General features: G+C 46.6%; 1 protein-coding gene across 4 annotated transcripts in view; it reads right to left on the bottom strand.

Moving 5' to 3' along the window:
• LOC141257723 (interferon-induced, double-stranded RNA-activated protein kinase-like) overlaps positions 1–27,715 on the bottom strand; it is a 153,963-nt gene that overhangs the window by 10,179 nt on the left and 116,069 nt on the right. For all 4 annotated transcript variants that reach the window (XM_073672617.1, XM_073672618.1, XM_073672619.1 and 1 more), the window contains 4 exons: positions 22,248–22,370; positions 21,624–21,746; positions 15,354–15,549; positions 5,490–5,633 (listed from right to left, as the gene is read on the bottom strand). In XM_073672617.1, the coding sequence (XP_073528718.1) occupies positions 5,490–5,633; positions 15,354–15,549; positions 21,624–21,746; positions 22,248–22,370 (586 nt within the window). The remainder of the gene's footprint in view (positions 1–5,489; positions 5,634–15,353; positions 15,550–21,623; positions 21,747–22,247; positions 22,371–27,715) is intronic.

Below are 27,715 nucleotides of genomic sequence, written 5' to 3'. Positions count from 1 at the left end.
TAATAGACTGCGCATGCGTGACGCGCAGTCTGGCTCCAGAGAGAAGCACACATCCAGCCGTTACAGGTAAGAGGAGTATATGGTGCCGGAGATTGCAGTATGCGTAGACACAGAACACATACCATGATCTCCGGCGCCATACTTACATACTTACCTGACCGGGAGGAGCGTTGCCGCGGCGCCTCTCTTCTCTGGAGACCAGGGGCGGAGTGAAGGCGTCGGACCGGCGCGTGCACATTGCGCTATCCGGCGCCATTTAACTGAAGACACATTTACAGTGTGTCTTCAGCAAAATGGCGCCGGACAGCGCGGTGCTCCGGCGCCGCACTCCTCCCCCGGCCTCTGGCAGAAGAGGACGCAGCAGCGCTGGAGTACAGAGAAGAAAGGTGAGTATAACTGTTTATTTTTTTTGTATGTGTGTACAGTGTGAAAGGGATGAGGGGGCCAAACAGAACAGGATTGTGGGGTGAGGGGACCATGCATATATCAGGATTGGGGGGTGAGGGGTACCACGCATACCAGGATTGGGGGGTGAGGGGTACCATGCATACCAGGATTGGGGGGTGAGGGGTATCACACATACCAGGATTGGGTGTGCGGGGTACCACGCATACCAGGATTGGGCGGTGAGGGGTGCCACACATACCAGGATTGGGGGGTGAGGGGTGCCACACATACCAGGATTGGGGGTGAGGGGTACCACGCATACCAGGATTGGGGGGTGAGGGGTACCATGCATACCAGGATATGGGGTTTGAGGGGTACCATGCATACCAGGATATGGGGTTTGAGGGGTACCACGCATACCAGGATTGGGGGGTGAGGAGTGCCACGCATACCAGGATTGGGGGGTGAGGGGACCATGCATACCAGGATTGAGGGTGAGGGGTGCTACTCATACCGGGATTGGGGATGAGGGGTGCACGCATACCGGGATTGGGGATGAGGGGTGCCACGCATACCAGGATTGGGGATGAGGGGTGCCACACATACAAGGATTGGGGATGAGGGGTGCCACGCATGCCGGGATTGGGGATGAGGGGTGCCACGCATGCCGGGATTGGGGATGAGGGGTGCCACGCATGCCGGGATTGGGGATGAGGGATGGAGTGCCATGCATACCGGGATGAGGGATGGGGTACCATGCATACCAGGATGAGGGATAACATACACACCAGGATAGTGATGAGGAGTGCCATACATACCAGGATAGGGATGAGGGGTGCCACGCATACCGGGATTGGGGGTGAGGGGTGCCACGCATACCGGGATTGGGGGTGAGGGGTGTCACGCATACCGGGATTGGGAGTGAGGGATAGGGTGCCATGCATACCAGGATAAGGGATACCATACACACTAGGATAGGGATGAGGGGTGCCAAGCATACCAGGATTGGGGGTGAGGGGTGCCACGCATACCAGGATTGGGGGTGAGGGGTGCCACGCATACCAGGATTGGGGGTGAGGGGTGCCGCACATACCAGGATTGGGGGTGAGGGGTACCACGCATACCAGGATTGGATGGTGAGGACAGGATGGGGGCAGCACATACCAGCATGGGAGACCATATACCAATAAAAATGCTTGCCACCCGGGCGTAGAACGGGTTCAATAGCTAGTTATAAATATTAAAATATGATGAACAAAACCACCGTACTAAATGCAGTCTATCCTGTATGTCCCCTCTTTTATCACACGGGTCATACTCAGGATATTAATATTCCCTAAAATCAATCACCCAATGTGTAATAACTGATGTCTAGACTACTCTCAATATATCTCTATCCTAAATTGCCAACCCTTAGATGAATATAAGTTATTTCCACAGGGGGAACATGGGATTATTATTACACTTTGCCCTCTGCAGAATATCAGACTATAGACCCCTTCTTATCCTGTATATAGTCGGGGTTATATGAAAAAGGAGAGGTCGAAATTATTTCCACAGGGGGAGCATAGAATTATTATTGCACTTTGCCCTCTGCAAAATATCAGACTCTAGACCCCTTCTCATCCTATATATAGTCGGGGTTATATGAGACAGGAGAACTATTAATTATTTCCATAGGGGGAACATATGATTATTATTGCACTTTGCCCTCTGCAGAAAATATAGACCCCTTCTCATCTTGTGTATTGTCGTAGTTATACGAAAAAGGACGGATTTTTTTTCCCCCCTTTAATCTTTTTTTATAAACTACAATCCACTAATAGAGGATACAGATGACACGATTCTACTGTATCTATATTGTGCTCTTGTCTAAAGCCAATTGGTATGCGATATCAGTTTACTGCCTGTAAATTTCTGTTGAATCACAGATGACTCAATGACAGCTCTACATCTACATAGGACACAGCTCTTTTTGTTTCACTTACAGACCTAATGAATCATCTGTCATTACGCTGTCCCTTTAAGACTTGCTGCCCCTTTATTTATAACTCAGGGTATCACAGCAGCCTCTTAGCATGTATGTCCCTATATCCACATACATGCCCCAAAACATACAAGTATGCCTCAGAGGGGCAGCAAGTCTTAAAGGGACAGCGTAATGACAGATGATTCACTGACAGATTGACTGTCTGCTCGTTTGCCTTAAGTCAAACAGCATAGAGGTTGTCAGTCAAACAGGAGGAGGGGGCCCTGGGTGGGGAAAAGAGCTGGAGTGACAGCGGCTTCAGATCTATAAATAGTTATTCAGTATTCAGCCTCATTTGCATATAAATTCAAACAGTGATTTCTCAGTACTGGAGGAACAGACTGGACATGTAAAGGTATTGCTGGACTTGTCTTTCAAAGAGCTACATACACATACAGTACAGACCAAAAGTTTGGACACACCTTCTCATTTAAAGATTTTTCTGTATTTTCATGACTATGAAAATTGTACATTCACACTGATGGCATCAAAACTATGAATTAACACATGTGTAATTATATACTTAACAAAAAAGTGTGAAACTACTGAAAATATGTCTTATATTCTAGGTTCTTCAAAGTAGCCACCTTTTGCTTTGATGACTGCTTTGCACACTCTTGGCATTCTCTTGATGAGCTTCAAGAGGTAGTCACCGGAAATGGTTTTCACTTCACAGGTGTGCCCTGTCAGGTTTAATAAGTGGGATTTCTTGCCTTATAAATGGGGTTGGGACCATCAGTTGTGTTGTTCAGAAGTCTGGTGGATACACAGCTGATAGTCCTACTGAATAGACTGTTAGAATTTGTATTATGGCAAGAAAAAAGCAGCTAAGTAAAGAAAAATGAGTGGCCATCATTACTTTAAGAAATGAAGGTCAGTCAGTGCGAAAAATTGGGAAAACTTTGAAAGTGTCCCCAAGTGCAGTTGCAAAAACTATCAAGCGCTGCAAAGAAACTGGCTCACATGACGACCGCCCCAGGAAAGGAAGACCAAGAGTCACCTCTGCTTCTGTTAAGTTTATCCGAGTCACCAGCCTCAGAAATCGCAGGATAACAGCAGCTCAGATTAGAGACCAGGTCAATGCCACACAGAGTTCTAGCAGCAGACACATCTCTACAACTACTGTTAAGAGGAGACTTTGTGCAGCAGGCCTTCATGGTAAAATAGCTGCTAGGAAACCACAGCTAAGGACAGGCAACAAGCAGAAGAGATTTGTTTGGGCTAAAGAACACAAGGAATGGACAATAGACCAGTGGAAATCTGTGCTTTGGTCTGATGAGTCCAAATTTTAGGTCTTTGGTTCCAACCACCGTGTCTTTGTGCGACGCAGAAAAGGTGAACGGATGGACTCTACATGCCTGGTTCCCACTGTGAAGCATGGAGGAGGAGGTGTGATGGTGTGGGGGTGGTTTGCTGGTGACACTGTTGGGGATTTATTCAAAATTGAAGGCATACTGAAATAGCATGGGTACCACAGCATCTTGCAGCGGCATGCTATTCCATCCGGTTTGCGTTTAGTTGGACTATCATTTATTTTTCAACAGGACACTGACCCCAAACACACCTCCAGGCTGTGTAAGGGCTCTTTGACCAAGAAGGAGAGTGATGGGGTGCTACGCCAGATGACCTGGCCTCCACAGTCACCAGACCTGAACCCAATCGAGATGGTTTGGGGTGAGCTGAACCGCAGAGTTAAGGCAAAAGGGCCAACAAGTGCTAAGCATCTCTGGGAACTCCTTCAAGATTGTTGGAAGACCATTTCCGGTGACTACCTCTTGAAGCTCATCAAGAGAATGCCAAGAGTGTGCAAAGCAGTCATCAAAGCAAAAGGTGGCTACTTTGAAGAACCTAGAATATAAGACATATGTTCAGTTGTTTCACACTTTTTTGTAAAGTATATAATTCCACAGGTGTTAATTCATAGTTTTGATGTCTTCAGTGTGAATGTACAATTTTCATAGTCATGAAAATACAGAAAAATCTTTAAATGAGAAGGTGTGTCCAAACTTTTGGTCTGTACTGTATAAATAGCTTAGGGGGGAAATCTTGTTGACAGAATCCCTTTAAGAATGAAATTACTGGGATATGATTTACATTCTAGGGCGTTGTACATGCAAAGACAGGGTTTACAGTACAATACAATCAATTGACAATACATAAGGTACAAAAAGAATATCTGAATATTAGTTAAATATTATAGATATTATTCAAATAGTATTAGCTCATTGAATCAGAGACATAAAAAATAACAATCTGAGGTTTTACTCACCCACCCGGTGTACAGCAATACCTCTCCGTTATTCCTTCAGTCCTTGTTGATAGGCTGCAGCAGTTATGGCATGTCAGCAGCATTCACTAGACTCAATGGCTTGTGGCTAGTGATGAGTGAGTATGTTCTGTTAACCCTTTCAGTGAGTATGCTCGGGCGAATACCGAGTATCTTCAGCGTGCTCGGGTGTTATGTTTTAGTCTCTCTATGTGCATGATTTGTGACTGTTTGACAGCTTTAATATATGTGAGGAATGTCTGCTTCTTAGGCATTCCTCACTTGTATTAAAGCTGTCAAACAGTCGCAAATCATGCACACAGAGAGACTGAAACATAACACCCGAGCACGCGGAAGATACTCGGTATTCCCCCGAGCTTACTCGCTGAAAGGGTTAACAGAACATACTCGCTCATCACTACTTGTGGCTTCTACATTGGCAGAACCGCTGAGCTCAGTGATTGGCTTCAGCGCTGTTGATGAGATGTCACCACTGCAGCCTATCATTAAAGATGAGAGTTGTGGTGAAGACGCACCATTAGACCAAGGAAGGGTGAGTAAAAGCTCAGTATGTTATTTTATCAATGGGATTATAATATTTGAAACAGGACAATCCCTTTAATTTATCAACATTGGTTTCCAAACACACACACATTATTTATAAGACTTCTTGCCATGCACATTTGTCTTAAAAATGGCTTTTCACGGAGTCAGATAACAAAGCCTATTTAACAGATTACTGGCAATGCTACATCTCCAGCTTGGTATTTTTTTCCTACTGCTTTATAGAAGCCTGAATGTATTTACCTGTTCTGGAGCCATATAAGTTGGAGTACCAGTCCTGCGAGTTCGCTCAAGTGCTTTCGTCTCTTCCTCACCAGTCATTCGAGTCACCAGACCAAAATCTCCTATTTTCACTATCATGTCTTTATTAAACAATATATTTGCAGGCTGCAACATAAGGGTAATCATTAGTGTAAGTATCTTAAGGGATCCAAAATAGTAATTTAAAAAAACCTTATTTTAGTCTGTACTCCTGTTTTACTTTTGTAAGAAAATGACAAGCTTCTTTCAGATAAAGAATAAAGAGCGATTTTTGGTACTCACCATAAAATCTCTTTCTTGGAGCCTTCACTGGGGGACACAGGTAACCATGGGTGTATGCTGCTGTCGGTAGAAGGCTGACACTAGGCTAGAAAAAAGAATTAGCTCCTCCTCAGCAGTATACACCCACCGACTGGCACTAAGCACGTCAGTTAGTGAAAAGCAGTAGGAGAAGCACAATAATAGTACAAGTATAATGCAGAAAAAAGCCAAACATAGACCTATTGGCCAAATACTAGTCACACTGGCCAAAACTAAGGCACTAAAAACAGACATAGGCACAAAAATAGGGAGGGTGCTGTGTCCCCCAATGAAGGCTCCAAGAAAGAGATTTTACGGTGAGTACCAAAAATCCCTCTTTCTTTATCGCCTCATTGGGGGACACAGGTAACCATGGGATGTCCAAAAGTAGTCCCAATGGGGGTGGGGAGAACCAGAGCAAATCAGGTTGGACGATTGGCAATCGCCACCTGCAGCACTTTTCCACTAGTCCAGCATCCGCCGAGGAGTAGATATAAACCTTGTAGAATTTTGTAAAGGTATGCACAGATGACCAGGTAGCCACCTTGCAAACCTGCGCGGTCGAAGCCTGTTGGTGAACGGCCCAGGATGCCCCCACCGCCCAGGTAGAATGAGCCTTTACACCTGGAGGGGGCGGTTTGTCATTTCTTTGATAAAGCTTCCAAGATCGTCGAGCGAATCCAGCAAGCGATGGTGAATTTAGAAGCAGGGAGACCCTTACGACGACCCTTAGAGACGACGAAGAGGAAGTCAGAGCACCTGGAAGAAGCAGACCTTGAGAGGTAGCAACGCAAAGCTCTAACCAAATCCAGGTTATGCAGTGCCTTTTCAAGTGGATGCGCAGGAGAAGGGCAAATGGAAGGCAAGACAATGTCCTGATTTAGGTGAAAGGCAGAGACCACCTTGGGCAGGTAGGAAGATACTGACCTAAGAACTACCTTATCCTGATGAAAGATGAGGAATGGAGAATGACAGGAAAGAGCTGCCAATTCGGAAACTCTTCTAATGGATGTAATGGCTATCAATCTGACCTTCCAGGAAAGAAAGGACAGGGAAATTTCCTAAATTGGTTCGAAAGGAGGGGCCTGAAGAACTCCTAATACCAGATTCAGATCCCACGGATCTACTGGCTGATGGTACGGTGGAGCTAAGTGAGCAACACCCTGAAAGAAAGTCTTCACCTGAGGCCAAGAGGCCAGAATACTCTGAAGCAGGATGGAAAAAGTGGAAACCTGACCCTTGAGCGTACTGAGGGATAAACCGGCAACAATGGAGAAAGGCCAAGATGGAAGGCAGAGAAATGGACATAGGAGCTGAATGGTTCTCTTGGCACCATCGAAAAAAGGCATTCCAGGTACAGTGATATATACGAGAAGAAGCGGGTTTTCTTGCGCTGATCATGGTCTGTATGACCTGGGAAGAGAAACCCGCCTAATTCAGCACCGCGGCTTCAACGGCCATACCATTAAACTGAGATACCGAGAATTCGGCTGGAAGAGTGGGGCCTGACAGAGCAGATCTGCACACTCTGAAAGTCTCCAAGGTACGTCTGTAAGCAGATTGACCAAGCCACCAGTAGAACCAGAACTCCCTCCAGCTTGATCTTTTTGATGACTCTGGGGAACAACGGGAGGGGTGGAAAGCGATAAGGAAGGTGAAATTGAGACCATGGGATGACTAGAGCATCATAAGCAATTACCAGAGGGTCGCGAGACGTGGCTATGAAGTGAGGAACCTTGTGATTCATCCGTGACGCCATTAGATCGACATCAGGAATGCCCCATTTTTGACAAATCTGAGCGAACACCTCTGGGTGAAGAAACCACTCGCCTGAGGACAGGCCCTGGTGACTTAGGAAGTCGGCGGCCCAATTTTCCACACCTGGTATGTGAACTCCTGATATCGCAGGCACGTGGCATTTGCCCCAGAGTAGAATCCGTGAAACTTCCGAGAGAACAGACTTGCTTTGAGTGCCGCCCTGATGATATATGTAAGCCACGGCAGTGGCATTATCGGACTGTATCCGAACTGGCTGTCCTCAAGAAGGTCCTGCCAATGAAGGAGAGAGATGTAGAGAGCTCTGATTTCCAACAGGTTGATGGGAAGAGATGTCTCTAGAGTATTCCAGCGGCCCTGAACAGTGTGGTGAAGGAAAACCACTCCCCATCCGAGAAGAGGGAGAAAGGATCTCCCGAGGCGGATGGAGGAGGAGAGAGTCCACCAAGTCAAAGATTGTCTGACTCAAGGAGGCAAGAGAGTGGGATGATCCAAGGAGGAAGTCCTCTTGTCCCAAGCTGACAGGAGAACCAGCCGGAGCAGGCGGGTATGGAACTGGGCAAAGGGAACAGCCTCCATGGCCGCGATCATTTTCCCCAGAATTCGCATGCAGAGTCACAGAGGGAGGGGAGAAGGACGTCTTAGAACACGGATTCCCCGACTGAGAGCCGTGATCTTGTCCTCCGGAAGAAGAACCTTGGCCCGGGAGGTGTCGAACATCATGCCCAGGAAGGTTAGACGCTAGGACAGGATAAGAAATGACTTGGCACTGTTCACTTTCCAGCCGAGATGGCATAGAGTGTTCAAGGTGATCTGGGGGCTCTGGTTGCAGTCCTGGTAGGACGGTCTCTTGATCAACAGCTTGTCCATATAGGGAATGATGACGATTCCCTTGGAACGAAGAATGGCCATGACGATTTCCATCACCTTGGTGAACACTCTGGGGGCAGAGGCTAAGCCAAACGGAAGAGCCTTAACTGGTAATAATCGTTCTGGATCGGAAATCGGAAAAACCTTTGATGAGACGCGCAAATCGGAATATGAAGGTAGGCATCCTGTCCACCGAGGAGAGGTTCCATGGAAGAGATAACTGAGCGGAGGGACTCCATCCTGAAGTGACGGAGCCGCACCCACCGGTTCAGAAGCTTGAGGTCCAGGATCGGACGGAGAGATCCGTCCTCATTTGGGACTATGAATAGGTTGGAATAAAAACCTGTGAAGTGTTCGTCTGAAGAAACGGGAATGATGACCCGTTGATAGAAAAGAACCAATGGCTCGGAAAAAGCTTGAAACCTGAGCCAGGTCCCTTGGCGGACGGGACAAGAAAAAACAAATCGTGAGGGATGGAGGAAAATTCTATTTTGTAGCCCGTGGAGAATATCTCTCTGACCCAGGCATCATCAATCACTGCCAGCCATGCATCCCGGAAGAGAAGGAGACAGTCACCTACCCTGAGAGGATTCCCAGATGGGGATGACCCGTCATGCAGAAGAGAATCTGGTAGATGGGGATCCTGAGGTCTTGATGGGGCATCCCTTTCTGTGCCAGGATGGAGCAGGCTTGTATGAAGGCTTCCTTCTTTCCCTTTGGGCCAGACACCGGTCCTGCTGAGGTGGGTCCCTGGTAGAGGAGAAGGGGCGAAAAGGGCGAAACTGAGGAGTTCTTCTGGGGTTGAACGAACGTTTGGGCTTAGGTTGGCGAAGAGGGGTGCTCTTGCCCCCAGTGGCATCCGAAATGAGCTGGTCTACCTTAGCCCCAAAGTGTCGGGAAACTTGAAAGGGAAGATTGGTAAGGGACTTTTTGGAAGGCGGGTCAGCATTCCAGGCCTTAAGCCAGAGAATCCTACGTATGGCTATGATGTTACTGCTGGCCCAAGCTGAACAATTGGCAGCGTCTAGGGAGGCAGATAGGAGATATTTTTCCTGCGTGGGCAATCTGGTCTGCCAGATCCGCCATCTCCTCTGGAGGGCTGAGGAGGTAACACCCTGACGAAGGAGTTTAGTCCAAGCGGATATAGACTTGACCACCGATGCAGAAGCGAAAAGAGGGAAGAAGGAAGCACCAGCAGCCTCAAAAGCTGACTTGGCAAGGGATTCAACATGTCTGTCCATGGTGTCCTTAATGGAAGAACCATTGGGCAGTGATAAAATAGTCTTAGAGGAAAGATGGGAGACCGGTGGGTTGACTGATAGGGACTCCGACCACCGGTTGACTAGCTCCTAACTAAAGGGATAAAGGAAGTCTAGCTGCCTCCTCCCAGAAAAAAGCTTGTCAGGATGATCTCAGTGTTTAGAAAGGACTCCTTTGAATTCCTCATGACTGGAAAACGTCCGAGGGGGGCGCTTGGTCTTTTTGATGGAGACGGCATAATCCAGAGGGGAGCACTCGTCCTCTTTGACGTTGAGGGTCTGGTTGACAGCCATGATGAAGCTGTCAACCATGTCCTGCAGCTTGGAATTTTGGTCCGTATCGGAATCTAACTCTGAGTCAGACTCCGAGAGGGATCCGGGAGACATCTCCGGGGAGGAGAGAGCCAAAGGCAACTTGGAAGACGTGGATGGTGATGGAGATCTGGAAGAGGAAGGAGAACGCGTTCGCGTCTTGGGTCTAGCCCCTGATTTGTCTCTGTGAGCACGGCGGCAGGGTGCCTGCGAATCCTGCTAAGGAACGCTTGGAGTGGTGGAAACAGCCGTTAGAACGGGTAGACGTTCCATGGCCTGGACCAAGGATTGTGAAACCTTGGTGAGGTCAGATACTGAATGAGAAAGGGCAACAGCCCACTCCGGAGGAGGGGGTGTGCTCTAGTCCTGGGCGGTGGAGGGGGTTCCTATGAGGGGGACATGGTGAAAGGGCTGCAGGTTAGGCAGAAAGCAGAGACCTGGCCTGTGGGCCACTTTTTATTACAGAGAGCGCAAGTGTAGTGGATTACATTAGGAGAGGGACAGGAGAGAGGCTTCCAGAGCCTGTGCATATGTATGTGTTTGAGTGCCTGTGATACTGCAGTGTGTTTGGAATTCTGCTGAGGAGGGCTAATACTGTCAATGGGATATCCTGGACAGAGCCTACCCGGTCAGATGAAGGGTCCTGTCCGCTGTGGTATCTCCCTAGCTGAGGTAATTGATGTCGGCAGGGAGGTTATGGCATCCGTAAGCCGAGATCCCCCAGCAGAGGCAGCTGTGGTCCGACAGGGAAGTTATGGCGTCCGGACTGAGATGGCGCTCAGAGATGAAGATGGGGTGCAGTCCCATGCAAAACCCGTGGGAATAATGGGGCGTTCCCGAGTAGAGTGCGGAAAAGGAAAGTAACCGCCCCCCCGAACGTAGTGGTCCGGAGTGCGTGTGGGAATAAGCTCCACACTGAAGCGCTTTTAAAACCGGAGGGGGCGTGGTTACCGCTCTTTTGCCAGCAACATAAGGAAGTGGGCGGTAGCGTGGACGGTACAGAAGACGTGCCGAGTGACGCTATAGTAGGGAGAGTGTCGGGGTAGGCCGCACAACTGAAAGGGGCGTGTCCATTAGTAGGCTGAAGCCGGGGCCTGGATTTACTGCTGAGAGTGAGGAGCCCTAGGGAGCATCGGGAAAGAGATATATCCCGAAGCGTCCCGCCGCCGGCAGGCAGGTCGGTGACGCTGCCGCTGCGTTGGTGGTGAGGTGAGGCATGGTATGTTGATCTCTCTGTGTGTCCGGTCCTCTTCACCACATCTTGGGACGACATCAGGATTCCCGGGGGTAGAGGGGGATCACTGGAGGGCATCCATCCCGCACCGTCCCGGTCCTAGACGGTGCAGAAGACGGGATCCACCCCTGTGAAGGAGGAAGGTCACTGCTAGTGACCCCGTCTTCCTCCCGGCCTGCTCCGAGGAGGGGGCTGGGGATGGGATCAGAGGCAGGACCAATCCGCTCCGGTCCTCCTGAACACTGTGAGGGAAGGAGTCCTGCCTCACAGACCGAGAGTGGGCGATGTGGGCAACACCACATTGCTCTCTCGGTCGCACATTACACCCTGTTACCCTCGGAAGGAAGAATCTGAAAAAGAAAGGGAAAAGATTAATAAAAAACAACAGGGTATCTGAAAAGGAAAAAATACGGATCTGGGAACAGATCCAGGTCCGCCTCCTACTGACACTAAGCTTAAACTGACCTGCTTAGTCGGTGGGTATATACTGCTGAGGAGGAGCCAATTCTTTTTTCTAGGCTAGTGTCAGCCACCTAGCGACAGTAGCATACACCCATGGTTACCTGTGTCCCCCAATGAGGCAATAATGAAAAGTATATTTTTTTCACGATTACTATCTTTGGCACCAGTTATGATGTATAACAACAATAACAGCAACTTGCTTAAAATTATTTCCTTGTGCCGTGCACATGATTTCAAATATTCTCTTTGGAAAAAAATATTTGGAGTTTTGCCAGCGAGGACTGTAATCGCTGTGCTGATCTGCCCAATCAGCAGATAAAGGAAAAGATCGTTTCTTCGGCCAGTGAGTACTTTTAGGCTTAGTGCCCACGATGCAGAAATGAAGCAGAAATTTTCCTGAGCATTTCTGCATCTCCTTGGCAGAAAAACGCATGCGTTTTTTACATGCGTTTTTGACGCGTATTTGCATGCGTATTTGCCATGCGTTTTTCCAATGCATTGTATAGGCAAATACGCATGCAGAAACGCACAAGAATTCGTCATGTCCGTATTTTTTCTGCGAGTAAAATCTGCGCAGAAAAAATACGGACCATGTGCACAGAACTTGCAGAATGTTATAGGAAGTCATGGGATAAGGTATGCAATGCGTTTCTGGAGCATTTACGCGCTGCAAATACGCACCAAAATACGCACTAAAGACGCATCGTGGGCACACAGCCTTACTGTGAGGCTATGTGCCCACGTTACGTAAATGAAGCAGAAAATTTCTGCTTCATTTCCGCATGTCCTCTCCCGGAAAAACGCATGCGGAATTCCGCACGCGTTTATCGCGCGTTTTTCACGCGTTTTCGACATGCGGAATTGCCTTGCGTTTTTTCATGCATTGAATAAGGCAATTCCGCATGCGGAAACGCAAAATTAATGAACATGCTGCGGATTTTTGAACGCAGCATAAACGCTGCGGAAAAATCCGCAGCATGGGCATAGAACTTGCGGATTCTCATTGGGGACCATGGGGTGCGGATTAACAAGCGTTTTACAAGCGTTGACGCTGCGGAAAATCCGCATCAAAAACGCTTGTAATCCGCAACGTGGGCACGCAGCCTAAGTGTTTCAGTTATTACCACTTACTGTATATCTATACTGCCCCAGTGTGCTCTATACTTGATTGATCACTGTTATATAGGGGCAGTGTGAGGCCTCATATTGTATATAGATGTGTTATGTGGGGGCTCATACTGTATTTAGGAGGCTACATGGGGGCTCATACTGTATACAGGAGGCTATATTGGGGCTCATACTGCATATAGGAGGCTGTAGGGGCTCATAATGTAAATAGGAAGCTATGTGGAGACTCATAATGTATGTAGAAAGCTATGTGGGGGCTCATTGTATATAGAGGCTATGAGGGGGCTTATACTGTATATAGGGGGCTATGTGGGGGTCTTTTACTGTATATAAGGCACCAAGGTGGCTCAATGGTTAGAAAATCAAGTGGTTCAAATCCCGCCAAGGAAGACATCAACAAGGAGTTTCTATGTTCTCCCTATGTTTGCCTGGGTTTCCACCGGGTTCTTTGGTTTCCTCCCACACTACAAAACTTACTGATAGGGAATTTAGATTGTGAGCCCCAATGGGGACAGTGATAATAAAGTCTGTAAAGCTCTGTGGAATATGATGGCGCTATATAAGCCAAGCATAATAATAAATATACAGAGAGGCTATGTGGGTGATCACACTGTATACAGGGGGTTATGTGGGGGCTCATACTGTATATAGGAGGCTATATTGGGGCTCAAATTGCAAATAGGAGGCTGTGGGGGCTCATACTGATTATAGGAAGCTATGTGGCGGGTAATACTGTATATAGGAAGCTATGTGGGGACTCATAGTGTATATAGGAAGCTGGGTGGGGGCTCATACTGTATATAAGAAGCTAGGTGGGAGCTCATTGTATATTGAGGCTGTGAGGTACTCCTTGTATATAGGAGCTGTGAGGGGGCTTACACTGTATATAGGTGGCTATGTGGGGGCTCATACTGTGTATAGGAGTCTATGTGGGGGCTCATGCTGTGTATAGGAGGCTATGTGGGAACTCATACTCCTATTTAGGAGGCTGTGTAGGGGCTCATACTGTATATAGGGACTGTGTGAGGCCTCATATTGTATATAGATGGGCTTTGTCGGGGGCTCATACTGTATATAGGAGGCTATATTGGGGCTCAAACTGCATATAGGAGGCTGTGGGGGCTCATACTGTATATAGGAAGCTAGGTGGGGGCTCATACTGAATATAGGAAGCTAGGTGGGGGCTCATTGTTTATAGAAGCTGTGAGATATTCCTTGTATATAGGAGCTGTGAGGGGGCTTATACTGTATATAGGTGGCTATGTGGGGGCTCCTACTGTATATAGGGCAGCAAGGTGGCTCAGTGGTTAGCAAATAAAGTGTTTCAAATCTCGCCAAGGAAGACATCTGCAAGGAGTCTATGTTCTCCCCATGTTTGCCTGGGTTCCACTGGATTCTTTGGTTTCCTCCCACACTAAAAAAAACCCTTACTGATAGGGATTTTAGGGGACATGGGGACAGCGATAATAAAGCCTGTAAAGCACTGTGGAATATGATGGTGCTATATAAGCAAAGCATAATAATACATACATAGAGAGGCTATGTGGGTGTTCACATTGTATACAGAGGGCTATGTGGGGGCTCATACTGTATATAGGAGGCTCTGTGGGGGCTCATACTCTACATAGGAGGCTATATTGGGGAGCTATGTGAGGCCTCATACTGTATATAGGAGGCTATGTGAGGGCTCATATTGTATACAGAGATGCAATCTTGGGATCATACTGTATATAAGGGGTTATGTGGGGTCTTATACTGTATATAAAGAGGCTCTGTGGGTGCTCATACTGTATACAGGGGGCTTATGGGGGATCATACTGTATATAGAGCGGCTATGAGAGGCTCATATTGTATCTAGGGGAATGTGTGTGGGCTCTTACGGTATATAGGGGGTTGTATGTGGGCTCTTACAGTATATAGGGGGCTGTGTGTGGGCACATGGCATATAGGGGGGCTGTGTGTGGGCTCATACTTTATATAGGAGGGTGTCAGCATACTCACTATAAAGTGATACAATTAATATCTAAAATAATTATAATTAGTATGTTAATATTAATATTGAGCAGAATTAATTTCAGCCAATTGGTTCGGCCTCCATAACAGTCACGGTCTCTCATGTGGCCCCTCAGGAAAATTAGTTGCCTACCCCTGCCCTATGGGATTGACTGCTGGACTGCCTAACATCTCATCCCCACTTGCCTTTTTAAAAACAATTAAGTTGCAAACATGCTTATTTTTTCAATCACTTTGTAATTTTACCAATTAAAGAACTTGAGAATAATCCCTTAATTGCATTTGGTAGTTTGCGAAAAGTAAGAAGAGTATGACTGCAGAAGCAGTCTACACATGTTTGTTGCCCACATTGAAAACATTGTACCGTAAATGTTTTAATATCAAATATTTTAAGTAAAAGCAAACTTGTACAGAATTAGCAAAATAGATATGAAAATGCACTTTTTACATTTTCCAAACATCAATCCTATTTGTTCTATATACCATATTCACCTTCAAGTCTCTGTGGATAAGTTTTTGGAGATGAATGTATCTTACTCCTTCAATGATCTGATGAAAGATATCTAAGCTCTCTCTTTTGTTAACTTTATTTTGGTTGTTCCTCTTCTTGATCCAACTTTTTAAGCTCCCTTTTTCACACAGTTCCATTTGAATATAAAGGCAAATCCATTCTTTTTTACTACAGTCACTGCAACACACCAAAGACAAAAGACTTGTGCAATTGTATGTAGGACTTTTGTTTTCAATTTGATGGTATATATTTCAGTCATTATAAATGCTGCAGTTGAAAGAAATTGACTGTTACCAGTGCTTAGAAACTTGCTGGACTAGTATAACTGCTAGTTTTCTCCTAAGGTAAGTGGATAGATGAATGCAATTTTTTCCTCTACTTAACGGGGTATGCCCATATCATATATATATATACAGTATATTTGTATGTATATATACACTGCTCAAAAAAATAAAGGGAACACTTAAACAGCAGAATATAACTCCAAGTAAAACAAACTTCTGTGAAATCAAACTGTCTACTTAGGAAGCAACACTGATTGACAATCAATTTCACATGCTGTTGTGCAAATGGAATAGACAATAGATGGAAATTATTGGCAATTATCAAGACACACTCAATAAAGAAGTGGTTCTGCAGGTGGGGACCACAGACCACATCTCATTACCAATGCATTCTGGCTGATGTTTTGGTCACTTTTGAATGTTGGTTGTGCTTTCACACTCGTGGTAGCATGAGACGGACTCTACAACCCACAGAAGTTGCTCAGGTAGTGCAGCTCATCAAGGATGGCACATCAATGCGAGCGGTGGCAAGAAGGTTTGCTGTGTCTGTCAGTGTAGTGTCCAGAGGCTGGAGGCGCTACCAGGAGACAGGCCAGTACACCAGGAGACGTGCAGTGGCTGTAGGAGGGCAACAACCCAGCAGCGGGACCACTACCTCCTCCTTTGTGCAACGAGGAACAGGAGGAGCACTGCTAGAGCCCTGCAAAATGACCTCCAGCAGGCCACAGATGTGCATGTTTCTGCACAAACGGTTAGAAATCGACTCCATGAGGGTGGTATGAGGGCCTGATGTCCACAGATGGGGGTTGTGCTCACAGCCCAACACCGTGCAGGACGCTTGGCATTTGCCACAGAACACCAGGATTGGCAAAGTAGCCACTGGCGCCCTGTGCTCTTCACAGATGAAAGCAGGTTCTCACTGAGCACATGTGACAGACGTGAAAGAGTCTGGAGACGCCGTGGAGAGCGATCTGCTGCCTGCAACATTCTTCAGCATGACCGGCTTGGCAGTGGGTCAGTAATGGTGTGGGGTGGCATTTCTTTGGAGGGCCAAACAGCCCTCCATGTGCTCACCAGAGGTAGCCTGACTGCCATTAGGTACCGAGATGAGATCCTCAGACCCCTTGTGAGACCATATGCTGGTGCGGTTGGCCCTGGGTTCCTCCTAATGCAGGACAATGCCAGACCTCATGTGGCTGGAGTGTGTCAGCAGTTCCTGCAAGATGAAGGCATTGAAGCTATGGACTGGCCCCCCCGTTCCCCAGACCTGAATCCGATTGAGCACATCTGGGGATCTCCTCCCAGACCTGGACTAAAGCATCCGACAACACCTGGACAGTCTGTGGTAGATGGAGCGAGACATGATGTCCCAGATGTGCTCAATCGGATTCCGGTCTGGAGAACGGGTGAGCCAGTCCATAGCTTCAATGCCTTCATCTTGCAGGAACCGCTGACACACTCCAGCCACATGAGGTCTGGCATTGTGCTGCATTAAGAGGAACCCAGGGCCAACCGCACCAGCATATGGTCTCACAAGGGGTCTGAGGATCTCATCTCGGTACCTAATGGCAGTCAGGCTAACTCTGGCGAGCACATGGAGGGCTGTGCGGCCCTCCAAAGATATGCCACCCCACACCATTACTGACCCACTGCCAAACCGGTCATGCTGAAGGATGTTGCAGGCAGCAGATCGCTGTCCATGGCGTCTCCAAACTCTGTCACGTCTGTCACATGTGCTCAGAGTGAACCTGCTTTCATAAGTGAAAAGCACAGGGCGCCTGTGGCGACTTTGCCAATCCTGGTGTTCTGTGTCAAATGCCAAGCGTTCTGCACGGTGTTGGGCTGTGAGCAAAACCCCATCTGTGGATGTCGGGCCCTCATACCACCCTCATGGAGTCGGTTTCTAACTGTTTGTGCAGACACATGCACATTTGTGGCCTGCTGGAGGTCATTTTGCAGGGCTCTGGCAGTGCTCCTCCTGTTCCTCCTTGCACAAAGGCGGAGATAGCGGTCCTGCTGCTGGGTTGTTGCCCTCCTATGGCCCCCTCCACGTCTCCTAGTGTACTGGCCTGTCTCCTGGTAGCGCCTCCAGCGTCTGGACACTACGCTGGCAGACACAGCAAACTTTCTTGACACAGCTCGCATTGATGTGCCATCCTGGAGGAGATCCCACAGGAGACCATCCGCGACCTCATCAGGAGCATGCCCAGGCGTTGTAGGGAGGTCATACAGGCACGTGGAGGTCACACACAATATTGAGCCTCATTTTGACTTGTTTTAAGGACATTACATCAAAGTTGGATCAGCCTGTAGTGTGTTTTTCCACTTTAATTTTGGGGGTGACTCCAAATCCAGGCCTCCATTGGTTAATAAATTTGACTACCACTGATGATTTTTGTGTGATTTTGCTGTTAGCACATTCAACTTTGTACAGAACAGAACAAAGTATTCAATGAGAATATTTCACTCATTCAGATCTAGGATATGTTATTTGAGTGTTCCCTTTATTTTTTTGAGAAGTGTATATATATATATATATATATATATATACACAGTTGAAACCAGAAGTTTACATACACTATATAAAAAGACACATATACATGTTTTTCTCAATATCTGACATGAAATCAGAATAAACCTTTCCCGTTTTAGGTCAATTAGGATTACCATAATGTTTAATATTTGCCAAATGCCAGAATAATGAGGGAGAGAGAATGTTTTAAGGCATTTTTATTACTTACTGCAAAGTCAAAAGTTTACATACATTTCATTAGTATTTGGTACCATTGCCCTTAAACTGAATGACTTGGGTCAAATGTTTGGGATTTCCTTCCACAAGCTTCTCACAATAGTTGGTTGGAATTTGGGCCCATTCCTCCTGACAAAACTGGTGTAAGTGATCCAGGTTTGTAGGTCACCTTGCTTGCACCTGCCTTTTCAGCTTTGCCCATAAATTTTCAATAGGATTGAGATCAGTGCTTTGTGATGGCCACTCCAAAACATTGACTTTGTTATCCTTAAGCCACTTTGTTACCATTTTGGCAGTATGTTTGGGGTCATTGTCCATTTGGAAGACCCAAAGGTTTAGGGAAAGGTTTATTCCGATTTCATGTCAGATATTGAGAAAAACATGCATATGTGTCTTTTTATATAGTGTATGTAAACTTATGGTTTCAACTGTGTACATGTATGAAATGGTAATAACCCTTTAAGTGGAGAATAGAATATGCCATAAATGTATAGTACATGCATCTATCTCAAGAATGGGGTCTTGACACTTGCTACTGTCAGTGGAGAGGTTGTTGGGATTTCCATTCATTTTTATGTGAATTCCGACCATTTCTCCAGTGGCAGCAGCAAGTGTCAAGGCCTCATTTTTTACATAAATGTGGGTCCCAATGGTGGGATCCGCATAAACCACACATTTATAACATACAGTACAGACCAAAAGTTTGGACACACCTTCTCATTTAAAGATTTTTCTGTATTTTCTTGACTATGAAAATTGTACATTCACACTGAAGGCATCAAAACTATGAATTAACACATGTGGAATTATATACTTAACAAAAGAGTGTGAAACAACTGAAAATATGTCTTATTTTCTAGGTTCTTCAAAATAGCCACCTTTTGCTTTGATGACTTCTTTGCACACTCTTGGCATTCTACTGATGAGCTTCAAGAGGTAGTCACCTGAAATGGTCTTCCAACAATCTTGAAGGAGTTCCCAGAGATGCTTTGCACTTGTTGGCCCTTTTGCCTTAACTCTGCGGCCCAGCTCACCCCAAACCATCTCGATTGGGTTCAGGTCTGGTGACTGTGGAGGCCAGGTCATCTGGCGTAGCACCCCATCACTCTCCTTCTTCGTCAAATAGCCCTTACACAGCTTGGAGGTGTGTTTGGGGTCATTGTCCTGTTGAATAAATGATGGTCAAACTAAACGCAAACCGGATGGAATAGCATGCCGCTGCAAGATGCTGTGGTAGCCATGCTGGTTCAGTATGCCTTCAATTTTGAATAAATCCCCAACAGTGTCACCAGCAAAGCACCCCCACACCATCACACCTCCTCCTCCATGCTTCACGGTGGGAACCAGGCATGTAGAGTCCATCCGTTCACCTTTTCTGCGTCGCACAAAGACACGGTGGTTGGAACCAAAGATCTCAAATTTGGACTCATCAGACCAAAGTACAGATTTCCACTGGTCTAATGTCCATTCCTTGTGTTCTTTAGCCCAAACAAGTCTCTTCTGCTTGTTGCCTGTCCTTAGCAGTGGTTTCCTAGCAGCTATTTTACCATGAAGGCCTGCTGCACAAAGTCTCCTCTTAACAGTTGTTGTAGAGATGTGTCTGCTGCTAGAACTCTGTGTGGCATTGACCTGGTCTCTAATCTGAGCGACTGTTAATCTGAGATTTCTGAGGCTGGTGACTCGGATAAACTTATCCTCAGAAGCAGAGGTGACTCTTGGTCTTCCTTTCCTGGGGCGGTCCTCATGTGAGCCAGTTTCTTTGTAGCGCTTGATGGTTTTTGCAAATGCACTTGGGGACACTTTCAAAGTTTTCCCAATTTTTTGCACTGACTGACCTTAATTTCTTAAAGTAATGATGGCCACTTATTTTTCTTTACTTAGCTGCTTTTTTCTTGCCATAATACAAATTCTAACAGTCTATTCAGTAGGACTATCAGCTGTGTATCCCACAGACTTCTGCACAACACGACTGATGGTCCCAACCCCATTTATAAGGCAAAAAATCCCACTTATTAAACCTGACAGGGCACACCTGTGAAGTGAAAACCATTTCCGGTGACTACCTCTTGAAGCTCATCACGAGAATGGCAAGAGTGTGCAAAGCAGTCATCAAAGCAAAAGGTGGCTACTTTGAAGAACCTAGAATATAAGACATATGTTCAGATGTTTCATACTTTTTTGTTAAGTATATAATTCCACATGTGTTAATTCATAGTTTTGATGCCTTCAGTGTGAATGTACAATTTTCATAGTCATGAAAATACAGAAAAATCTTTAAATTAGAAGGTGTGTCCAAACTTTTGGTCTGTACTGTATGTGGAGGTGGAAATACCCCTTAACTTAAGTTATGCCATAGCTCATGACCTGATGGGCATTGAGCAAAGAAAGGGAAATATCACAAACTACCTGGGAAATGGCTGAACTTTCCAAATGTCTCCTGCATTCGAATTCTAGAAATCAGAGATATAATTTGTAGCTCTTTGGCCTTAAAGGCCTTCATACAAAATCTGTGAACAGCATTCCCCCTTTCCCCATTCCAACTATTTGGCATGATTAACAGTATCAGTTTCCTCATATTGGTTTAAAGGGACATTTTGGGCTCTCTTAGTTAACAAAGCCTAGGTTCTACTTCAACCAATGTTCCCCCTATAGTTATGCTCCATCTAGGAAGGTAGGCCCTATGCGCTCAAGAATTATTCAGCATCTATAAATGATAACTTGGGAGTATTTTAGTAAAGACTTGTATTGTTGATGCAGCAGCAATAATGGAGCCCCCTTCTTAAAATTATGCATTATGCTTTTCTAAAGTTATTCCTCTTCGGCAGTACCATTTGATTTGTCAATGGGATGTCTCATAGTCTTCCTCTATTGACAAGGTGGAAACAGCTAGCTGACAAATACTTCACATATTTCTAGGAAGTATAACAGAGTAAAAAGTTCTAAAGCAAGAAGTTCCTGTAGTGCTGTTTTATGGGGAACACACGTAAGGACATAGATGTCAGGAGAACTGACAGGTCCTTTATGGATGTGAACAACCCCTTTAAATTCAATAAATTCCTATGGGGGTTTCAGTTGTGCAAACAAGATTCCATGTGGCACTAATCTAACTAAATAATGGTTATTGTGTTTAAGCCCAAAAAATAGTGAAGAATTTATAATTAAACTAGATTTAGACTTGAACAAAAAAAAATCAAATATATTGTTAAAAAAATAATTACCTTGAACTACTACTGCTCTCACTGCTGTCAAAGAAGTCATCTTGTCCCAACCAGGCATTGTAGTAGCGGACAATGTGTTGATGTTCAAGGCGGGCTAAAACTTTCACTTCTTGCTGAACTTTGCTATTCAAAAATAAATAAATTGTGTATTATGATAGCAATGCTGTCTTTATTGTATGACAACATGTGGATGTGGATATAAGCATTGTAAATGACATTTAATAAATAAATTCTGTTTATTTAAGACGAGGATAAGGATGAAGCGTTCCAAGAGAACACGGAGAGGCTACTACAGATGTGCATCTATAATATGGCATCTGATTAAACATGCCTCTTATTTATATGAAATCAGAGACGCCTATGAGCAGGAGCCCTTTATATTTCTATCACCAGTAAATATGTTACCAAAAAATTATTACAGTTTGAACAGTAAGTCACCCTCCAAAAAAATTATCTAGAGGAGTGGTTCTCTCATAGAAGTGCGCCAGTATGATAGAACTTAAATTTGGTCTGGATAAAAGGGTCGTGCTTAGGAAAGATTTTACTGCATTACTTATTAGATTATTCATATTTTTATTACATAAAACTACAACTTTATTTTTAGCATTTTTGCTAGATACTTACTCGTCCCGCACTTGCACTATTTTTACAGCATAAAACCTGTCATCAATTTTCTTTCTGGCTTTTACCACTTGACCATATGCTCCTTTATCAAGCTTGGTTATGCTGTCAAACTCTGCTAGAGCACTAAAAAAAATATTAGTTACAAATGGTTACAATGGACCAATATTCTTAAAACAGTCAAAGGGATCCTGTCACCAGGTTTTCCCAATATAAAGTACAGCCACCGCCTTTAAGGCCTTTTTAAAGCATTCTAGTATGCTGTATGTACTGTAACTCCCCCAACTCCTTCTGCATAGGGCAAGAAAGATCTTTTATTATCCCCCCATATGGAGCAGTCCGGTCTGATGGGTGTCGCTGATATTGATTAGGTGCCTTCTCTTTCATCACAATCTCCATCCTCCTGCCCAGCTTCATGTGGATGATGCGTCGTACATAGTGTTGAGCATTCCGATACTGAAATATCGGGTATCGGCCGATATTCGCGGTATCGGAATTCCGATACTTAATTCCGATACTTTTGCAATATCGTATACCGGAATCGGAAGTTCCCATAATGCAATGAGCCAGTTTCATTTTATTCAGCCAATGAGGATCCTAAGAAGTGTGGGCACATCCTGTTAGGCATGTAGGCATCTTAACTAATGGCATGGCTGTGATTGGCTGCTGAAATGATGTCATGATGCACTATAAAAGCCGCCGCCGCCATTTTGAGCTCACTCTGCTGTGAATTCAGTTAGGGATAGGACGCTGTTGTTCTGAGGGACAGTTTTAACTACCTATTTGGTCTATTCTGCTTTACCCAAGCTACTTTATAAATCGCTGTGCCTTGCAGCGCTAGTGCACAGTTCTCTGTGCTGTTCACCGCTGTCTGCAAGGTCTGTGTGTGTGAGTGCAGCTCACCCTGTAGTGTGTGCTTCAGCCACGTCTGGTTGTAGTGCACTCAGTGTGTGTCACTGCCTCATACATTGTCCTTTTTTGCCAATTCATAATTTTTCCTGATATCTCCTATTAGTGTGGTGGTTCCATCCGTATTCAGCTAAATTGGTTCCAAACACACTATATAGGAGTAAACAGAGAATTTTTTTTGGTCTTGCAGCGCTAGTGCACAGTGCTCTGCATCTGCACTGTTCACCGCTGTCTGCAAGGTCTGTGTGTGTGAGTGCAGCTCACCCTGTAGTGTGTGCTTCAGCCACGTCTGGTTGTAGTGCACTCCGTGTGTGTCACTGCCTCATACATTGTCCTTTATTGCCAATTCAGAATTTTTCCTGATTTCTCCTATTAGTGTGGTGGTTCCATCCGTATTCAGCTAAATTGGTTCCAAACACACTATATAGGAGTAGTTAGAGGAGCCTTTCTGCAGCATTGTGCCATGCAGCCCCAGCCAGATTAGTATTAGCCAATTTTTTGTAGCCTCATCTATTGCATTGTAGGTTACCTTCCTACATTGTAATAGCTACAAAAAGTTTGTGATACTATCGGTATTACATCTTTGGCCACATCCAGTGTCTTTTTGTGACAAAAAAAACCTAAATAAAGTTCACCAAACACTCCACTTTACAGTTGTGTAGGCCACATTAGCTCATATTAAAGTCTAGTCTACACTTTATAAAATTAGTGTTTCTTATACCTGTTAGCAGCTGTTCAGGAATAAGCACACTAAGCCCTTAGTACTTTTCTGCCTATCTTTATCAGTCTACCAAGATGAAGAAGGCAGGGAGTAAGGCATGTGGTCGTGGTCGTGGTCGTGGGCGTGGAGTTTCTGCAGGGAGAGGACGTGAGGATTCTGTGCCTGCAGGGAGAGGATGTGGGGATTCTGTGCCTGCTGCGGGCACCAGTGACTCAGCATCCCCCAGTTTTACCAGGGAACAGTCCTTTATGCGCAGCTTTGTAGGAGCTAGCCGTACCCCACTGCTGCGGGAGGACCAAATTGAAGCCGTTGTCGGATGGATGGCAGCTAACGCATCGACTTCAATTAGTTCCAGATCCTCTCAGGTCCTGAGCACTGAAGAGCACCCATCTGTCTCTTCACCACCTGCCAAATTGCCCAGGCAGTCAGAGAGCCCTGGACAGGAGCCATCTCTACTTCTGTTCTCTGAATCTCTTGGCTTGGAAAGAGGGGGCCAGCCAAGCAGAATTCGAGAATTTGAAGAAGAGGTAGTATGCAGTGATGCGCAACCGTTTTGTCTCTCTGAATCTGAAGAGGCGGGAGGGCCAGTGCCTATGGTCAGCAGCACACCTCAGTACGCATCTGATGATGAGACTCAGGTGCCACTTTCTGGTGCGTACTGTGCTGTTGAGACTACCCAGGAGAAGCAGTTGTTTGAAGAGGGTGGTGTAGATGATGAGGTCCTTGACCCATCATGGCATGAGGGACAGGAAGGTGGTGGAAGCAGCTCTGAGGAAGAGATTCCCCGAACGGCCCAAAAAGGAGGGAGAGGGAGAGGGCAGAGTTGGTTGCCTGTAGCCACTTCGGCACCCATTAGGAGCATGGCTCTTCCAAAATCCAAAGCGGGCGCTCCCAAGACTTGCAGTGCCTGGTCCTTTTTTGACACAGTTGCAGATGACATTTGCTTTGTCAAATGCAAGCTGCGTAATCAGAAGGTGAAAAGAGGGAAAAGTGTCAGCAACCTCAATACCACAAATATGTGGAAACATGTGCGGACCAAGCACGTGGTGGAGTTACAAAAACACACTGAAGACCTAGGCCAACCTACAGCGCCACCTACCACCTCTTCAGCTCGTGTTGTAGCCTCTTCCTCCAGCTCACACACAGCTGGTTCGGCTTCCTCACAGGATCGCCATGGAAGAATCTCTGGCACTGTTGTACAGAGACACAGTAAATTCCACCCACAGCACCACTTTCCCTGTCATCCTCACACTCCCAGGCCAGTCTACAGCCATGGTTAGCACAGGCATGGGAGAAAAGGCGCCCATACTCAGCAAACCACCCCCGAGCACAGGCTCTGAATGCTGGCATTGCTAAACTACTGGCCCTTGAAATGCTATCATTCAGGCTGGTGGAGATTGACACCTTCCGTAACTTTATGGCATTGGCAGTCCCACAGTACATCATGCCCAGCCGCTTTTATCTCAGCAGGCAAGCCGTCCCTGCCCTGCAACAGCATGTGGAGGGAAAAATTAAACATGCGCTACAAAACGCCGTCTGTAGCAAGGTCCACCTGACCACCGATGCGTGGACCAGTAAGCATGGACAGGGACGATACCTTTCCCTCACTGCCCATTGGGTAAATGTTGTGGAGCCGGGTACAGATCTTGAGAGTGGCGCTGTACGTGTTCTGCCAACTCCAAGGATTGCAGGAATCCAGTCTGTACACATTGACTCCTCCTCATACTCCAGTTCCTCTGAATCAGCGCTGCAGGAGCTGTCTCGGTCTACCTCCACATCGACCCGTGAACGGTTACCTGTTATGATGACCGATATGAGCACAGCCGTGGCCAAACGTCAACAGGCCGTATTAAAATTAATTTCTTTGGGGAATCGAAGCCACACAGCGCAGGAGCTCTGGAATGCCATCAAGCAGCAGAGCGAAGTGTGGTTTGTGCCAGCGAATCTCCAGCCAGGCATGGTAGTGTGTGACAATGGCCGAAATCTGGTGGCAGCTCTGGGCCTAGGCAACCTCACTCACATCCCATGTCTGGCACATGTGCTCAACTTGGTCGTGCAGAGTTTTTTGAGGGACTATCCGGATCTTGATGCACTGCTTCACAAGGTCCGCATAGAGTGCGCTCACTTGCGGCGTTCCAGCAACGCAAGATCGCGCATTGCAGCTCTGCAGCGCCGATTACGTCTTCCGGAACATCGCATCATATGTGACCTACCCACCAGGTGGAATTCAACGTTACATATGTTGGAGAGGTTGTGTGAGCAGCAGGCAGCAGTAATGGAGTACCAGCTGCAGCAGGCGCAAACAAGTTGCAGTGCGCGCCGTTCACACTTCACCACCACTGAGTGGGCCTCTATGAAGGACATTTGCCACGTTTTGCGTGCCTTCGATTATTCCACGCGGATGGCGAGTGCAGATGATGCACTAGTCAGCATAACTATCCCCCTTATCTGCCTGCTTGAAAAAACACTGCAAGCACTAAGGGAGGAGGTTTTGGAAGAGGTGGAGGATGAGGAGTCACAAATGCCATCTGCTTCTCTACAGTCTGCGCAACGTGGTTCCTCACAAAGGCCTAGGCAGGGGACACTTTGTGAGGAGGATGAGGAGGAGTCAATGGAGGAAGAAGACATCTGTCCAGAGGAGGGAGGTACACAATGCTCTAGTAGTCAGTATCTAGAGCAAGGGTGGGGTGATGCAGAGCAGGCAGAGATCACGCCTCAAGCAGGGGACAACGTTTCTTGGCCAGTTGGCAGTCTGCAGCACATGATTGATTTCATGCTGCAGTGCCTGAGAAACGACCGCCGCATTGCCCACATTCTCAACACGGCTGATTATTGGATGTCCACCCTCCTAGATCCTCGCTACCGGGACAACTTACAAAGCCTCATAACACCATTGAACCGGGAGCGTAAAATGCGGGAGTACCAAGACGCACTGGTGCATTCCATCGTGTTCTCCATTCCCACCGAGAGCAGTGCTGCTAGTGCTTTACAAAGCAGCTCAGTGCGTCGAGCCAGTGGAGGAAGCTCTGCACAAAGAGGGAGCAGAAGCAGCGCCTCAGCACAAGGCAAGACCAGTATGGCCGAAATGTGGTAAAGTTTTGTGTCCCCACCACCACAAAGGTCTACACCATCACAGACGGCTCCAGTCAGCAGGAGGCAACGTTTCCGTCAGATGGTGACAGATTACATGTCTTGCCCTCTCAGTGTACTCCCAGACGGCTCTTCTCCCTTCAAGTTTTGGGTCTGTAAGCTGGATACATGGCCAGAGCTTAGCCAGTATGCATTGGAGGTGCTAGCTCGCTCTGCTGCTAGTGTATTATCGGAACGCGTCTTTAGTGCCGCAGGTGGTGTACTAACAGACTGTAACATACCTGGCGGCGTCCTTGCATAGTGGTCCATCTCCCACTGTGCAGGAGCGCGCACTTGATCTCCTGTCCAGAATGTCTCTCTGGCTTCCCTCCATGCTGTCTTGTTTGTGTCTGTGTCTGTTTCTGCTGCTTAAGGGCGGCGCCCGATCACTTCCTGCCTTTTGTACCTGCTGTGGGTCACACCCCTTGTGCGTCCTCAGCCTATCGCTGTCTGTCTCTTGGTATATAGCTCAGCAGCTCCCTTCTATCCCTGCCTGAGCATATGTGTTTCTTTCAGTGTGTGCTTGCACTCTGAAGGTGCCAGGTCCCGTCTTTGTTTCCCTGTCCGCCTTTCCTGGAGGCTTGTTTCCAGGCCTGTCTGAACTAAGTCCTGTATGTTTCCTGCCTTGCGGTGTCAGCTCCCGTGTCTGAACTGTGTCCTGTATGTCTCCTGCTTTACGGTATTAGTTCCCGTGTCTGAACTAAGTCCTGTA

Source organism: Phyllobates terribilis, unplaced genomic scaffold (genome assembly GCF_046119375.1).
Source record: "Phyllobates terribilis strain yellow unplaced genomic scaffold, ASM4611937v1 Scaffold_3__8_contigs__length_932513732, whole genome shotgun sequence".
NCBI classification, from domain to species: domain Eukaryota; kingdom Metazoa; phylum Chordata; class Amphibia; order Anura; family Dendrobatidae; genus Phyllobates; species Phyllobates terribilis.
Note: the sequence above shows the minus strand (reverse complement) of the source record. Positions and strands in the feature narration are given on the sequence as shown.